Raw genomic sequence first — 16998 nt, 5'->3', positions numbered from 1 at the left:
CGTCCTTGAGCACATCAACAGATGGCTTTGTTTGCTGAAGCTATTGAAGCACATATTGACACTGAACATTAGTGAGACACCCTGGCATTGACGGCTCAATAAAATGTATTGTGTGTAAATTCAATCAAACAAGCACAAACAGTGGCCATGTTTTCTTACTTTCTTGGTCTTACATTAAAAGCAGCTTGAGGCAGAGCTGTTATTGTGAGGCCACAGGAGAACTCCAGTTAAAAGCACAGATAAGAAGACTGGCCTCTCTGACAGGTTGTTACAGTGGAATCAGAGCTTTCTGCTTTGCCTCTCAAATCATCCTCCTCCTCGTGTGTGTGTGTGTGTGTGTGTGTGTGTGTGTGTGTGTGTGTGTGTGTGTGTGTGTGTGTGTGTGTGTGTGTGTGTGTGTGTGTGTGTGTGTGTGTGTGTGTGTGTGTGTGTGTGTGTGTGTGTGTGTGTGTGTGTGTGTGTGTGTGTGTGTGTGTGTGTGTGTGTGTGTGTGTGTGTGTGTGTCTCTGTGTGTCTCTGTGTGTCTGTGTGTCTGTGTGTCTGTGTGTCTGTGTGTCTGTGTGTCTGTGTGTCTGTGTGTCTGTGTGTGTGTCTGTGTGTGTGTGTCCAGGTGCTGATTGTATCACTGTGTGTACTACCTGTTATTAAAGTACGCACACAGACACTGCTCCTCTCTGTCCTCCTTACCTCACCAGCTTGTCTAGTCATTTGCCCTTTTCATTTCCACTCCCCAGGCCATTTAAATGATTTTTTCATTGGAACATGCTTTTCAAGGTTATTGCAATGTAGTATTTGTAGTTAAAGGTGCATGTGTGTGAGCATTCCCAGCTGTGAGACTTGTTTGGCTGGGCTTGGGGCAATTTAATTTCCTCTTCGCTATGGTCTGCTTTCACATATCACTGGTTTTGCTGATGTTGCAATCCCAGGTAAGGTTTGCTTTTCTTTGAGAACAGAAGAATTTAACATGGCTGTTTACTTGGCTAATACGCTCAAGACCACATCTGCATTTGATAGTGTAGTCATGTAGAGCAAGAAAATGTGAAACCGAACAATCCTGACTGTTTAGAACCACCAACTCAGAGCTGTTCAAATATGGAAAAATCACAATTATTTAAATTATCATTGAAATCATGATTAAATGATTATTTGCCTGGAGAAAGGCGGGGCTTCAGCACTATATTAAATAGTAGTAGGTGATTTCCATTTTCAGATACATGCCCTTTGAATTCACTGCAGAGTTCATGTTAATAGTCTTCATTATTTCTCCAATCACTTAAAATCATGGTTGTAGTTGAAATTTGATTGCATAGCCTTAATTTTAAACGAATCGCAAACTGAGTTTGATCAACACATGTTAAATGTACATTTTATATGAATCATTCCTTGCATTTTTCCTGTTTGTATATGAGAAGAAGGAATAGACTGCACAGTTTTAGCTCCTTCTCAGATAAGTTTCTAGTTTAGTATCAACTGTATATTTTATCAATGTCATCTTTACTTTCTTTACATTTTCGACACACAAGTATTTTGCCGAACATACTCTTGACGTTGACCGTAGCACAAAACCTTACAATCTTCTCTGTGCAGACCTGGCTGCAGCCTCTCGCCGTGTAAATGCTTTTGGCTTCACCTGGCCTTCATTACAGACATTCTCCTGCAGGAAGAGTTTGTGTGCCGGGTCACTTCACTCTGTTGACACAGCAGGTGTTGATTTAGCTCCACAGTGCCTGCATTGTTTGTCCTTTCTTCATTCTTCTTATGCAGAAAAAGGGCAAAGAAGCGCAGGCACCACACTGAAGGACACTGCAGAGATAAATATGATTATTATATATTTTGTTTAGGTTTATTGAGCAGCCGTTTGTTTTTCAAGCGCTCAGCACTGTCACTTCAAGGCTGTTTTTGGTTTAACAGACTTTGCGCATCATTCTAAATCATTTTCTCCTTTTATTCTTCCAGGTGCTGCTGTATGCCGGCGACAGAGCTTACGAGGACTACTACGCACCCATGAAAGGCAGAGTCCACTTCAACTCACCCGACCCCAAAAATGGCGACGCCTCCATCAGCCTGACGGGCCTGAAGTCGTCGGACTCGGGAATGTACCAGTGCAAAGTGAAGAAGGCTCCAGGCATCCGCAGCAAGACAATACAGCTGATCGTGATGGGTGAGTGCCAGTGCGATAGGCTCTTTCCGAACTCCGTGCATTATATCACATGTCCTTTCCCCTTCTGTGCTGTTTTCATGTAATCCTCTTAAAAACGGGCGTGTAACCTTCCTCCTGGCTGTAGAGTGTTGTCTTTTTGAATGGTAAAAGTCATTGGCCTTTCTACATGCCCTGAATACATACGGACCATTTTGACATACAAAACAGTGGTGCCAAAACATGACAATCCAACAGAACTAAGCCAAAACGTGTCTTTAAATGTACTGTTGAGGTTGAGTGCAGAAATATCACTTTCGCAAATTAAAATTAAATGAATTTATATACAAACATTGAATGATTTTCTTCAATACAACCTTCACTATGTTATCAATAATAAAATATATTTCCCACCTCTAATACAGAGCCATTGTTTATGCTTTGATCATTTGAATAGAACTAGTTGTGATAAAACAAATAAGAGCCAAATAGTATAAAAATCCACTGTTCACCAAACTAGGCAATGATGAAAATGACGTCACTGTCGAAACCTACTGTATTTGCATCATGCATTATCTGAATTTGTTTTGAGTTTCTCTGCACGGAAGTTGCTTTCTCGAAATGGCTCATGTTCCTGTGAATCGTGTGCAAATGTCACTGCACTAACTAGTTAAACCAGCCTGACACACCACACTCCAAAACAAACACTGCTGCTGGTGCTGTAGTGGAGTTGAACCAAAAACATTAACCTAGTAGCACAAAGTCATTCATTTACTGCTATATGGAATTAAAGAAATAATTCAAAAATATATTTATATCAATATTTCTTTGAGTTTCTGTAAGAACACTGATATCCAGCTACAGCGTGTGTGCAGTGCTTGGTTCGTGTGTAAAAGATGGCTCAAGGCTAGAGAAGTTGACAGACTGCTGGCGATTGACCCCAGGGGCAAGAGTGCTCTTAGCAAGACGCCACGGTGACAAGGAGAAGGGAGGACACGCTGCCTGCTCTGCATTTTACCTTCAGCTTGATCTTGTCACGAGGTGGAGGTCTGAGAGCCGGAGACACTCATGAATATTTGCACAGCAACTTGAAGACGCCTCACATCGGGTGTTGTTTTACCCCTCGCAAACTTGCTGACATCCACAGTCCTACAGTATGTCCGGGCAGTAAATGGAACACCTTTTTGTTGGGTATTCTTCCTCTCTCGCTGCTCTGTTCATGGACAGTGAAGCGAACGGGAGACGAGAGCCGACCTGCTGTGTGTGCACCGCCACACGTCAGCAGCCCTCAATATCATTTACCAAGGCAGAACTTGACTCTCCAGCCGATCCTCATCACGTTTTTATCATGATCTTGATCTCGTTGTACAGCTCAGCAGCCAATCTGTTTAATCCTGTAGTACTAGTATTAGCATCCACCTATACTCAACAATTTGCTCTTTTTCCGACCACAAGGCGTAACCACAGCCCTGCTATTATTCACCTCTTATCTTGTCCTTTCTATAGCAAAGCCCTGTGCAAGTCATAAATCTGAATTCATTGTTCGTTTTAGCATAGCCAGGTTAGCGCTATCTCCCTGCCCTTTATCTCCCTGGGGGCCCGAGAAACTTTGTGGCCGTTTTCTTTGACCTCATCTTTCAAACAAATAAATCTGTTCATAACCAAGTCCCAGTGTGACAAAGTGTGCTACAGCGGCGCTATGTGTTCAGGGGACGCTCACCTTTATAAAGGACGCATTCAAAATGTCACAGCTCTTTGACAGTCGTGAGGAGCTACAATGCCGACCCCGTGAAGAGCCTTGGCGATCTGTCCGTCATTACTTTGTCTTCTTTTCAGTCTCCATAGAGAGTGTAAGAATAAGTACGCATATAAACTTCTCTAATATTATCACATGGCCTTCTACTAGTTCTGATTTCGATGAAGACATTTCTAAAACTGTTCAGGAAAGGTCAAATGTTGCATCATTTTGTCCTTTATGTGTTATTTTCCTGTGCTGATGATAATTGTTCATAGGAGTATCCATACTACTTTTACAACCCTATCAAAAACATGTTTAAAGCATACACTGTGAACTGAATTTTAAAAGCAGTAATTGTAAATCTAATCACCAGACAAGTTCAGACAAGTTGCCCACAATATTTGACCCGAGGAGTTCTGTCTGCCAGTAGTTGAGCCCTTAAGTCATCATTACCTCACTATTAGTCCCATTTCTTCACTGCTTGTCTGTGTGTCTGTCTGGACTCGGTTTGTTTTTAATTTGGAGACTTATTTGCTTTTCAATTCCCTCAAATCCGTCACGTATCCAGTGTTTGCTCAGGTTGTTTTTGGCAGCTTCAACTCTTAACCCGCCATTACACTGACTGACAGTTCTGTAATGACAGCAGCTCTATCAATTAGTCTGATCACCATTCTCATTATGCCGATGCGCTCTACGAACAAAACAAACACGCCCACGATATCCAACTACTTATTATAGTAAATAATGACGCCATGGGTTTGTTGTGAACATATTTTCTCTTTGTCTCTGCAGTGAAGCCATCTCAGCCCAGGTGCTCCATTGAAGGCCCCTCTCTGGAGGGCAAAGACCTTGTGTTGAGGTGCGTCTCCAAAGAAGGCACCAACCCAATGCGCTACAGCTGGGATAAGACCAGTGGGAACAAGCTGCTGCCCCCAACGGCGACACTCGGTAAAACACTTTCACAATAGAATGCGTTCTGTTTAATAGAATAACCAGAAAGCAAATTCACGAAGACTGCAGCTTGTCATTTTTGAATGTTTTATGCGTATAGTTCCAGTAATTTGAGATATTAACTATGAACCAAGAGACATCTGCATTTTGACAGTTAAAAGGGACATTCTACAGTCAAATTCTTCTCAGCGCTTCACCTTAATGTTTAAACTAACGTCTCTAGAATGATGTCACATGAACGGAGCCTATTGAGACCCGTTTTACGCACAGACCTCCAAATGTAACGATGCTCTTTACCATTGTTGCAGATGCAGCCGGAGGAGGTCTTACTGTCAAAAACGCATCTGCCAGTGCATCTGGCTCGTATCGCTGCACTGCCAGCAACCGCGTCGGGAGTGACGAATGTGTCCTGCAACTTAATGTGACGCCTCGTAAGTATCCGGCTAGTCTTTGTCCGTAAACTGGCCACTCGCTGCTGTGAGGCAGACTTGTGTTATCATGCTGAGCAGTAAATGAGTCTGGTCAATATTACTAGCTTAATATTGTCTGGAAATAAGTGTGTATTTGGTTAGTTAATAACTGTATTCATTAAATAAGAAAGTACCTAAACAAGTAAAACATATTGTGTAACATAACAAGTATGTTACAGATTATTTTCACATTTGTAGAAGTTATCATTCCATACTTATGTGCAAATGATTTATTTATGTGTTATTATTTAGTGTTGATATCTTCATACAATTTTATTACACTTATCTTGTTTCAGTTGTGGGAATAATAGGTTCTTTTATTTGTTGTATAATATCATTCATACCTTCTATAATACTCGATGTATCCATAGCTATGCCACACTGCAAAACATCTCTTCACGACACCCAGATGCCTGTCTTGAACGTGTCTTGTTTTTCCTTAAAGCTCCGAACACGGCTGGCATCGTCGCTGGCTCCATCATAGCGGTGCTGCTGATCCTCCTCATTATTGCAATCATCCTGTTTTGCTTCTGCCGCGTTCGTCACAGAAAGAAGTATGAGAAAGAAATCTGCAACGAGATCAGGTATGAGCACAACAACTTTCTGGAATCTTGCTTTATATTTTCTACTGTAAATGCATGGATATTATGGTTATAACAAGATTCTTTTTTAGTTTGGATGCTCTTGACCCCAACTCCCCCAACACCCACTAAAATGTTTTTTCACCATCAGCATTTTTCCCTTTCACCCCTCCTCAAATAAACAGCTGTGGTAATCAGTTTGAAAGCTTTGTTTGCTCTGCGGCTTGTGTGTCATGTCTGGGCTGGCTGCGTCCTCTCAGACTCCGCCCCTCCCTCTGTCATGGAGCAGCCTGTGGGCCGGCACTAACCCTGGGCTTAGCATCATTCTGCTGATGACCAAATGTGTCTCAGACCACAGTGACTCCGCTAACAGTGTGGGACAAAGAGGATTAGCCCACTCCCGTCTCGTCCACACACTCATAGCACAACCCCACCGCAGCATGAAGCTCTGTTCTGCACCAGCTCTGCCCCGCAGCTCCGTCTGATCAAGCGTTTAACTGGATTATTACTGCTTATTAGTGGTTAATGTGCTGGCAGAGGGAGCAGAGGGCATGTTTGTGTTTGGTGGTGGTACTCTGCAGTGACTACATGCCTGTGACTGGACACTGGCTACATTGACATGGCCAGTAAAAATAATTACCGTAGATCAAATGTTTTGGTGTGTGATATCACAAATGTTAAATGAACTTTTCTTTCCTTTGTATATGCCACATTCATTTGCCCATTGCCCCAAAGTTATTTTGCCTATTTCTCCATACTTTTCCTTGCCAAAACCATCAGAAAGAAATCAGACTAGACGCATCTTATGAAATTGTTTACATGACATTTCAATTATCGGAACTCAAGAAATCTGATGATCTTTAGGCAAACAAAGCCACTGTCTGCAGCCACAATCGCAAAGTCATTAGTCTGTCTTTGTTGAGTCAAATGATGCCTAAAATATGTCGCATGTAGTTTCTTCCAGAACACAATCTAATGTCTCTTTCTTTGTGTCCTCAGAGAGGACGTGCCACCTCCTAAGAGCCGTGTTTCAACTGCTCGTAGCTTCACTGTGGGCAGCCAGCGCTCATCTCTGGGCTCCATGTCCCCCTCTAACCTGCATGAATATGTCAAACCTCAGTACGACAAGATCCCCTCTTCAGAGGAGTTCGAGAGGCCCCCAAGCCGCGCACCTCTGCCTCCACCAACCATAGCCCCCAGGATGGCTGGGCCCAACCTCAGCCGCATGGGAGGCATTGCCGTCATGATTCCTGCCCAGAACAGGGACGGGTCCATTGTCTAGCACAGCCTTTTTCACAAAGACTGCAGCGAACAGATGGATGTAGGAGAGTGTAACACGGCCAGTGAAGATGTACAGAAGCTGGATTTGAGCTCAAGTTACAAGTGGAAGAAAACTCCTCATATGAAGACCAGGCTCAACGGGCACATGAACTGTTTTTTATGAAGTATAGAATTTGTGGATTTAATTGATTAAATTGAAGTAGTCTTGATATACTCCAGGATGATGCATATACAAATAATATTGTACATAAATGAATGCATGTTTTTGATAGACCCTGCTGTGTGCTCATCTGATAGGCCCATTAATTGGCCAAAAGTACAGCTGTATGCATGTGTTTGTACATAGAGCGGACAGTGTGTGTGTATGAGAGAGAGAGAGAATGAGTGATTGAACTATTCAATTGTGAGTTGCCTGTACACCTATATGTTGGAAAACCCTTGACATTTGCTATAATCTGATTCTGAATCCTTGGACTTGTGTGGTCAGATCTTAAGCTTTGAATTATTCAGACCGGGGTGTAAGCGCTATGATTGGCTGGTGGTGAAGGGGAGGTTCATGCTGCAGGTCTTGTGATTGGAGAATGATTGCTTGTCGAGTACAATATACCAGTTTCTACCCCTTCCAGCCTCTGAGATTTTAAAAGGTTGAGCCGAAAATAATGAGGCCGGCTGAAGGACACAAGAGTTCATTGAGCAATCGCCTCTGATTGAGTTTGACTGTCCACTGACCACAATCCATAATTGACCACGAAGGCATCTTTAAGTTAACTCATAGATATTTGTGAGGCATTGGCAATCACAAATATGCAACATGTGACCAAATATTACATTTAATAGAAAAAGGCTAACTAACTGTTTGCTTGTTGTTATTTTATTGTGCCATATACATTTGCAGACATTCAGGCAAGTGCTGGGCTGCCCTGTAAACCAACTGCCATTTTGTAATCCTGGATGTACTGAATCCTGAAGCACTGAGTAATCCACTGAGTTTTTGCCTTATGCGGGTCCTTGTTGAGCCTTACCCTCCTCCTTGTCCTTTTGGGCTTTTCTTGTGCCTTTTTGCCCCGGTTCAGTTCTGTTCCAAAATGATCAGTTCACTTTGGTGCCGCCAACTGAAATCAAGTTCAGGTTTTCCTACTTTGTCCCAACCAACATTGTTTCAAAGCTTTTTATTATCCTGTTTTATTGTTCTTACAGAAATGTTTGTGTCCACACACACGTAATATGAGGATGTGTATTACGCTGAACTAATTCTAATGCAGCTAAATTAAATGAGCATTCTTCCGTGAATCCACGCTTGTTGCCGTGGTGATGTAAAAAGATGAGAGTTGGCAGCGGTACCATGTAACTGAGGTGGTGAAGTTGCATTAGGCTCTGAAGGTTTCAATGGAACTACTGTGGAGCAGATGGTTTGCTGTCATAATAGCGTCACAATTTTCTTTTTCCTGGTCATGAACTGTCACAAATATTGAAGCGGTCCCTCTCAGCTCTAGACTGACCACAAATATTACTAACCATATTAACTGTAACTATTGAATCTGTGTGCTTTTATTGTAAGGGAGATATCCTTCAGGTTTGCAGACTTTTTCTTTGTGTATTTTTGTGCTGTATTTTTAAATAAAATATCAGAAATTAAAATAAATGTAATTTTCATATTTTCATTGAAGAATAATCCGTGCCACCTCTCTGGTCTTTAGCGGGGCTTGATCCTCAAAGACCTTCGCCCCAGCAGCTCTCGAGTGTGATTAATTCTAATCAGCAGTGTACTGCCGCCCTTACACCAGGTGAGGTGACTTTCTAACAGTTTAATGACTGTAATTAATCAATGAAGCGGGCAGCCACAGTCACTGCCTGCCACAACCAATGCTCTTCATTCAGCCCCAGCATAAACATGCAGAGATGGTTAACCCGGTCATCCTCCAGCCCTGTCCGCCTGTGTGCCTGACTCCTCACCCCTGCTGTGCGTCACACTTATGTCTTCCACCTACATCAACTGTACCAGCTTTCCTCTGTTGGATCATGTGTATGTAATGGGTTTATTTGTAGGCCTACTGCTGTTAATCACATTTTTTACATTTAGCGTTCTAATTAGAAGTGTTGAATGAAGTTAAATGTCAGTTACAACTAAGGAAAGACTTCAGTTCGAATTCTAATGTTGTACTTACCACACACAACAATAAGCCTGACACGGATGGATCGATAGCCGATTATTAGCCAATAGCTCCAATGTGTGCACGCAGCTGACAGGAAGTCAATAAAGAGACTATAGCACTTAGTTACAGTGTTAAATGGACGTCCATGGCTATAATTGGATGTCAGTAATAGATAGGGCCCCGGAGCATTGATCTGTGGCTAGTCCGAGTCGCTCACTGCTGCTAATGGCTTCCCACCAGCTCTGCACATTGGGAGTTCTGTTATGAACGAGGTTTGTACAGCAGCAACAATAAAATGTCATCACAACTGCCCCACAAATGGATATGGAAAAATATAATGATCCTTTTATGGCTTTGCATTCAAAACATTTCCTAAAAGAACATTAGCGCTACTGCTCGTGTGCAGATTAGATTCTTGCACTAAATGTTAAATGTCTCGTCATTGAATAAGTGTGCAATGATTCATACATCATCCCTCTCTGTCGTCCAGTCCAATCTACATTTGTGACATCTTTGCTCCTGTCCTCATTCTCATGGATGATGTGGTGTTAAGCACCTGGGGATTTGCCTCCCACAGCCGCTCCCTTCCCTTTGCCTGGTGAAGGTATTAATTGTTTGCACAGATCAAGGAGGTTGGTATGGCAGACCATGCTCATTGGTTCTCCTAGAGGGTTTCCTTGGCAACCTTATCTAGTTGTACACAGTCTAAGCCGACTGCTAGCTGGATGATTTATCTTGTAAGGCATGATTCGCTCCCTGCTAACAAAAGGGGACTCTAAAAGCATTGGCCTCATCAAAGTCTCTCCCCTCCAGTGTGACGTCTGCTGCCACAGACTTAGGCTTTTTGCTGTTTTTGAAAAAGCTCAGGTTGAGAGCCAGGGTTAGGCAGGATAGTGGAATATGCATATGCATGAACAGTGAGCTCCATCAGCTCCAGTGGCACAAGAGTGCATTTACATTTTGGCTGCACACTCTTAGCACTTCGATGTAATGTAACAGATGATGTTGTGAATGTAAGCTTTTATAGCTACAGCAGATGAATGATCGAGGAGGAACAGTCTTTCTGGACAAATTCCCTGTTGGCTTTCAATCTCACCTCCATTAAGTTGTGAGGGGGGAGAACACAATTAAGCCTGCAGTTCATTCATCAAAGCACCAGTCCATCTGAGACCAGCCACAAATGAAAGCTGACAGACTGAACTTTAAATGCACACTCATTGTGGCATGTCAGATCAAAAGGATTGTGAAAAGATGGAGAACATCAATGTGTCACCAGGCACACGGTTGGCACTCAACCGTGGAGTTCTAAATCCGGGTTTGCCTGATCAGAAGGAGTCCAGACCTTCAGTCGACTCTCTGTCAACTGTACTCTTCAGCCATGATATTCATCCAGCTGCTCCCAGTCCATACATCAGTCCCTTCTGTGCCAGAGGAGAGGGACCCTCCTGTCCCCCATTTAGTTGATATGGATTTACCTGTCTGTCTGACCTCTAAGCTGGTTGGACTCGAGTCACTTTTTCTGCTTCATGCAGTTCACATTTCAATGTCTAATACGTGACTTTTGATGGGTGACCTTCCCCTGTGCGCTGCAGGGGAAGTACACGGTTGAGACACGCTGAGATTACGCTCGGTCTGACGACATTGCGTTATTTTAAGATTTGCTCTCTCTCTGGTGGACTTTATCTGCTGGGCTTCATGGATCAGTGAGGTGACGCTCATCAGCCCATGTGACATTTCATTCACTAAGAGAAACATTTATGTGGTGTGAGCAGAACGGAGCGCAGCAGTTTGCTCCTTACCACCAGAGAAAGCTAGAGGGGAAATTAACTTCATTAGAGTGGCACCTCAACCCCCTTCCATCTGGCTGAAGGAGAAAGGAAAGGCAAGGCAGCCAGTCTGAGACCCATGTGCAGATAGGAGCACACCTGTTAATATCCCTCACACTGGAGTCAGACCGTTCTTTTCATGCTTTGTTATCTGTTTTCTTAGGTGAGTCAAGCTGTGAGATTGGAAATAAGAATGTCATAGAGTTTCATTTCTGCACTCAAAAACAGAGGTAACGGAGTGTGATTCGCCTCAGTCGGTTACAATGTGATTTGTGCGTCTAATCTGCACCCCTCCTGGACTCTATTACTGGCGATCCACCTCCAAAGCCGTGTCATCTGGGTACAATGGAGGCCAGCAGTAAAAGGTGGCCTTGGCGAGGCCGGAGCAGAGTTTACTTTCCTTCCTCTGATGATTGGGGTCATTCCTATCATCACCTGGGCTGTGGCAGAGATAGATTCTGTGTGTGTTTTTGCACAGCTCTTGTGTGCTGGTCTGCATTACACAGGGCCATGCACATGTGAGGGGTCAGAGTTCAGGGTGCAGATTTAACAAGACGGGGCCATCTCTGTTCCCTCTGCACTGAGCAGCGCAGCCAAAGACACACCTCAAGCTGTTTGGAGCAAAGCAATTAGACAATGTGTTGTCTTCATGCGGGACACGTCCGTTAGGCACCTTCACTCTGAAGCCTCTGTTCCATGCAGCAGCCCGGCTGTCACAGGTGCTACATGAGAATGAGACTGCTGTGGGGAAACAGAGGATACACAATGTCACCAGCACCTGTCTAGAACATCACTTACATCAGTTTGTCTTTATCAACCTGGACATTTAAGCAGAAGTACCTAGGTATTGATCTTTTTTAATTGATTTTGTTTTAACCAAATATGCAATCAAAGAGTTTAACATCCTTAATAGCCTATGCACTAAATGTTTTGGAAGATGCTGGCTCCTTTCAAATGTCCCAAACAAGTATGATCACTTATGTTGTGTAAACAATGTAAACATTTTTTAACAACCATCTTCAACTGTTATTTTTTACTCTAATATTAAAAAGTTAAATATTTATGAATAATATAAGCCCAAATCTTTTATTAAACAGGATCGAGCTAATTGCCCATAGTAGAAGGATATTTATGATACTTTCAGGCTTTACAGCAGTATATAACCTCCAGGTAGTACTACAGGACAAGCCCTGTATTATGGCACAAACCTGAAACAGTTTGTATTTATGCTGTTTGATCAGAGAATAGGTTTTGCCAATAACCTTTCATCTATACCAGCCGGTCGCTGCAGCAATCATTAACTAATAATTCAAAAGAAACTCTGAATTATTATTTTATGTATACAGTGATGTTCATGATGAAAAAAGATGTGAAATATCTGAGACTTCCGGGTTATGGCGACGCTTTGAGCTGACACACCCGTGTACACCTCTGCTGCAAAACTGGGCTTTAAACTCAGTTTGACCCACCTAATCCCAAAGAATGGATGCACAAGTCTGGTAACACTACGGGACCAAAACAAACAAAGCTGACGGACCACTATCCTTTGGAAAACAGCATCACAAGCTAACAAGGCTAACATGGCTAACATGGCTAACAAGGCTAACATGGCTAACATGGCTAACATGGCTAGCAAACCTGAGGCGGAGAAACGTAGTTCTTCCTCGCCAGAGACACGGGGTCCCACCGGCCCAGATAAAGATTCTCATGACTTCTTTGCATCTGAAGGGGGAGAAAATATAACTAATCATCTGTTATTGCTCATGATGTCCGTAATAAGACGTGAAATGCACCGTGATATGGAGTCTTTCACGTGATGACGATGGCGATAGCTGCCATGGGCCCGGCCGTATCTGCTGCAGGAGCCGCTGAGCTGAAAGCAGCGGGACAAACCGGAGCACACATAAATGAAGTCGAGGAGCGTGTTTCAGATGATGTGGACGATCTGCCGACAGTAAGTAACACTGCGGGCCAGGGTGACCACGCTGGAGTCGGAGAACAACAATATTAGGCCTGCAATGATTACTCGAGTAAATTGAGTAATTTGATTAAAAAAAGCTTTGATTATTATCTTATTGCCTCGATGATTCGTTTAATTTACATAGTTAATTAAAAATACGTGAATCTGTGGTGCGCAGAGCGCACGGAACGACCTGCTGCAACTAAAGCACAAGAGAGGAGAGAGCGCCGTGTTTTAAACTGCGAGCAGGAAGAGTTTTGTTGTGTAAAAGAACAGTGTCCCGAGCTGCAACTCTAACTACCGCAACTAGCTCTGCGCGCTAAAACAAGAAACGAAGATAGAAAAGTTAATGATATGCAAGACAAATTAAAATTGTTGGAGGGAAACCATGCCAAAGAGGGATGTCCTGAAATGCTACAAGAAATTAAAAAGATAAGAGGGGAAATTAATGATATGACTTCACAGGAAATAGTTTAGAAAATGCTCTTTACCAAACAAAGATATTATGAGAATGGATCAACATTTTCCAAATTACTATCTTTGAAACTTAGAAAACAACAAGCTGAAAGAACATTTTTTTAAAATACAGGACAATCTTAATCAAACAAGACCAAATTCAATCAGCATTTGAATAAAAAGCTTTTCACAAAAATTCCAGACGATAAAGAAGACGATATAAATTCCTTTCTGGACACCCAGTTATGTCACAAGGAAAATTAGGAGCTGAAATAATAGTTTTGGAAATACAAGTCGTAATCAGTAGATTAAAGAACAATAAATCTCTGGGGAGGGATGGGTTCACCTCAGAGTGTATAAAGCTTTAAAAGACACACTTACTCCTTTCCTTTAGGCAACTTGTAACTGGACACTTAAGAAAACCTAGTTGGAAAGAGGCCATCATACCCCTGACACCAAAAGAGGGGAAGATCAATTGGATTGTGCCTCATATAGACCCATTTCCATTCTGAATGTGGACACCTCAATTATGTCCAAAATAGACCAAACCAGAAATGTCCATATCTAACGTGATGCATTCTATCCAAAAGTTTGGTCCGATGTCTGGATACAAAATGAATGTACAAAAGACTGAAATTCTCTCTTACTGGCATCCCCCTCTGATTTTTAGAAAGACCTAAAGATATTTAGGTGTGGTACTCCATAGAGACCTATCAACTATTCTGGAGAAAAAATATTTGTATTAATATAAAAAAGCATCTTGAAAAATGGAACCTTATACCATACTTCATACTGCAAATGATTGAAAACTATACAAATGAATGTTTTGCCCTGGTTTCGCTATCTATTGCAGTTCCACTCTCCCGATTTCCACCCCCAACTGGCTGTTTGATGATGGGAATAAAGCAATCTCAAGATTTATATGGCAAGGAAAAAAAAAACTGAATCCAAATATAATTATATTTACAATTATCAAAAGAAAAAGGAGGCTGGGGATTACCTTGTTTAAAAAATGTCTTAATTTCAGCTCAGATCAGAGCGTTACTGTGTGACCCAGAATATGAAGCTGAGATTAATGTTGTGCCAGGGATTCCTGTACTGGCAGATTACTGTTAGATGACTGACAGTTAAGTCATTTGGTGGAGGACCCTTGGGTGAAGCCTGTTCTTGCAACATGGAGGGAGTTGATCATAACTCACAAACTAAACAGAGATGTTAAAGTTTTATTTGACTGATTTACACCTAGCAGCACAGTCTCAAGAATCTTTTATCTTAGAGAAACACAACTTTTATCGGCATTTACAAATAAGGAATTATTATAACCAATAAATTAAACATGATGATCATCTTATCCTTTTGACTGAAATATTAATTACATTTTATAAATCTGAACTTTCAGGGGATTAATATAAATGTGTCAATCTGGGCAGTCACTGATTACATTAAGTGAAAATGGGAAAGAGAGGCTCACTTTGTTCTGGATGATGAAGAAAGAGCAAGTATATGTACATCTCATTGGAGAACTACGGGATCACATGTTTGGAGGGAATTCTGTTGGAAAAGTGTGTCTCGTTTCTTTATAACACATGTCAAAGTGCCCATTACTCACCGGGAAATGCAGACTGTTGGAGAGGATGTGGCAGCCAGAAGACAAATCACGTGTTTTGGACTTGTCCTGTTTACAAATTTTGGACTGAGATCAACAAAGCCTTACAGACAGTTTATGACATCTCCAACCAAATGGAATTCAGAACTATGTATTTGGGCCTCAGGACTCCTGCCATGGACACAGCAGCTATCTCTGGAACATCCTACTAGCAGCTGCAAAAAAGGCCCTCACAAAAAAATGTATGGCACAAAAGGCCCCGACGATCAAGGGCTGGACTATGATGATAATGGAAATACGTCAAATGGAAACAATTACATTTGGACAATTGAAAATGGCAGACTGTGGACAAAATGGGACCGTCTTTATTATTATTTTTTCTTTTATTTGTTGGATGTCTGCTGCTTTTATTTTGTGTCGGCTCTGTCTCTGGTCGTGTTCTGTTTTTTCTAATTACGTCCTTTAATTTAAAAAGAATAAAAACATTTAAATAAAAAAAAAGAAATATCTGAGCCCTATAGCGGTATAGATTTTACAAATACACACTTGACTTCTTCTAAAAATAAGTATACAAATGATAATCCCATGTTCATCTTGGCAGTTTGCCCATCTCACTAATTACCACGATGATTTAAAAGTATGCCGTGTTCACATAATTACAGCTCTGTGGGCGTTTTTTTCAGCAGAACCACTGTCTTCCATGCGATAATGATGTTTTGTATGTCATTAAAAATCGATCTATAATCTAACCTTTTTCATCTTATCTGATCACCCCAAACCCAGATAACAACGGGCTTGTTTAATTAATCCTCATTTGTTGGCTGCCTGTGTGGACTGTTGGTGCGCATGTGAAGGTCGTCTGAAATCATGCTGGAGATATTAAAATAACCTGGATTAGGCTGTATTGTTTCCATTGACATGTGGCGTGCAGTGTAGGATGGATTTACCATAAGTGCAGTCTGAGTAAGAGGAAGAGGGTTATTCAGGAGCCTGTTGCTCTGTCCTAACTTATCACCAGGAATCCACTGCGTTTGAAGGTCGTGTTCATTGTGTTCATTGTGTTTTCACTCCTGCTTCCACTAGTTTTATCTGTAGAGCAGCGTCATATAGTACACAATATTTCCGAAAGTAACAAAATGCATGAAGGTGAGAGGATTTTTATGTAATTTATGGCAATGTTTAATGAAATGATAAAGAAAGTACAATTATTTCATGGTAAAAATGTCCGTCTATGACCTAAAAGGAGCATTGTTGTGGTATTGGAATCGGTATCGAGACGTCTACGTAAATTAACTATTTTTGAGCCAAACGCATCATTTGGAGAAAATTAAGTTATTACATTATTTTTAGACATATTTACATTTTTTGTGTCATGATTATAGTGACAAAAACATAATGATTCAAGGAGTATCCACCATTACAGAGAACATGACCAAGAGAAATCGTTTGTGACAAAGGATTTCTGAATGACAAAATAAAGTAAATGTGACTAAATCAGCCTGATAAAAACATACATTATTTTTTGGACAATAGATTTGATTAAAAAAAGACTTAAGTTGGCTTCTAAAATTGTCATTATTATATTTTCTTAGTACTTACGATTATATTATGACTTGAATGATGACGAGTATCGTTGAACCGAACAATCTTAACATCCTCATTTTGATGCATAAATAATCTCTATTACATCCATCAAGAAAATTTCCTTCTAACTATGTACCACAACATTCAGCCATTTTGCACTGCAAACTGTTACTTGAATATACAATAAAAATGTGTCATTGTATACAGATTACACTTTATAATAACTACACTTTTAATAACCTTAATAAATTCTAA

The 16998-nt window shown here is 41.4% G+C and overlaps 1 protein-coding gene across 1 annotated transcript in view; it reads left to right on the top strand.

Moving 5' to 3' along the window:
* cxadr (CXADR Ig-like cell adhesion molecule) overlaps positions 1-8800 on the top strand; it is a 32177-nt gene extending 23377 nt beyond the window's left edge. The window contains exons 3-7 of the mRNA XM_072446703.1: positions 1957-2161; positions 4668-4823; positions 5135-5257; positions 5742-5880; positions 6877-8800. Coding sequence (XP_072302804.1) covers positions 1957-2161; positions 4668-4823; positions 5135-5257; positions 5742-5880; positions 6877-7159 — 906 coding nt within the window. The 3' untranslated portion in view covers positions 7160-8800. The remainder of the gene's footprint in view (positions 1-1956; positions 2162-4667; positions 4824-5134; positions 5258-5741; positions 5881-6876) is intronic.
* The last annotated feature ends 8198 nt before the right edge of the window (positions 8801-16998 follow it).

The sequence above is a fragment of the Eucyclogobius newberryi genome, unplaced genomic scaffold, assembly GCF_026437365.1.
Source record: "Eucyclogobius newberryi isolate DKJ021-1_F unplaced genomic scaffold, fEucNew1.0.hap1 SCAF_15, whole genome shotgun sequence".
In the NCBI taxonomy this organism is placed as follows: domain Eukaryota; kingdom Metazoa; phylum Chordata; class Actinopteri; order Gobiiformes; family Gobiidae; genus Eucyclogobius; species Eucyclogobius newberryi.
Note: the sequence above shows the minus strand (reverse complement) of the source record. Positions and strands in the feature narration are given on the sequence as shown.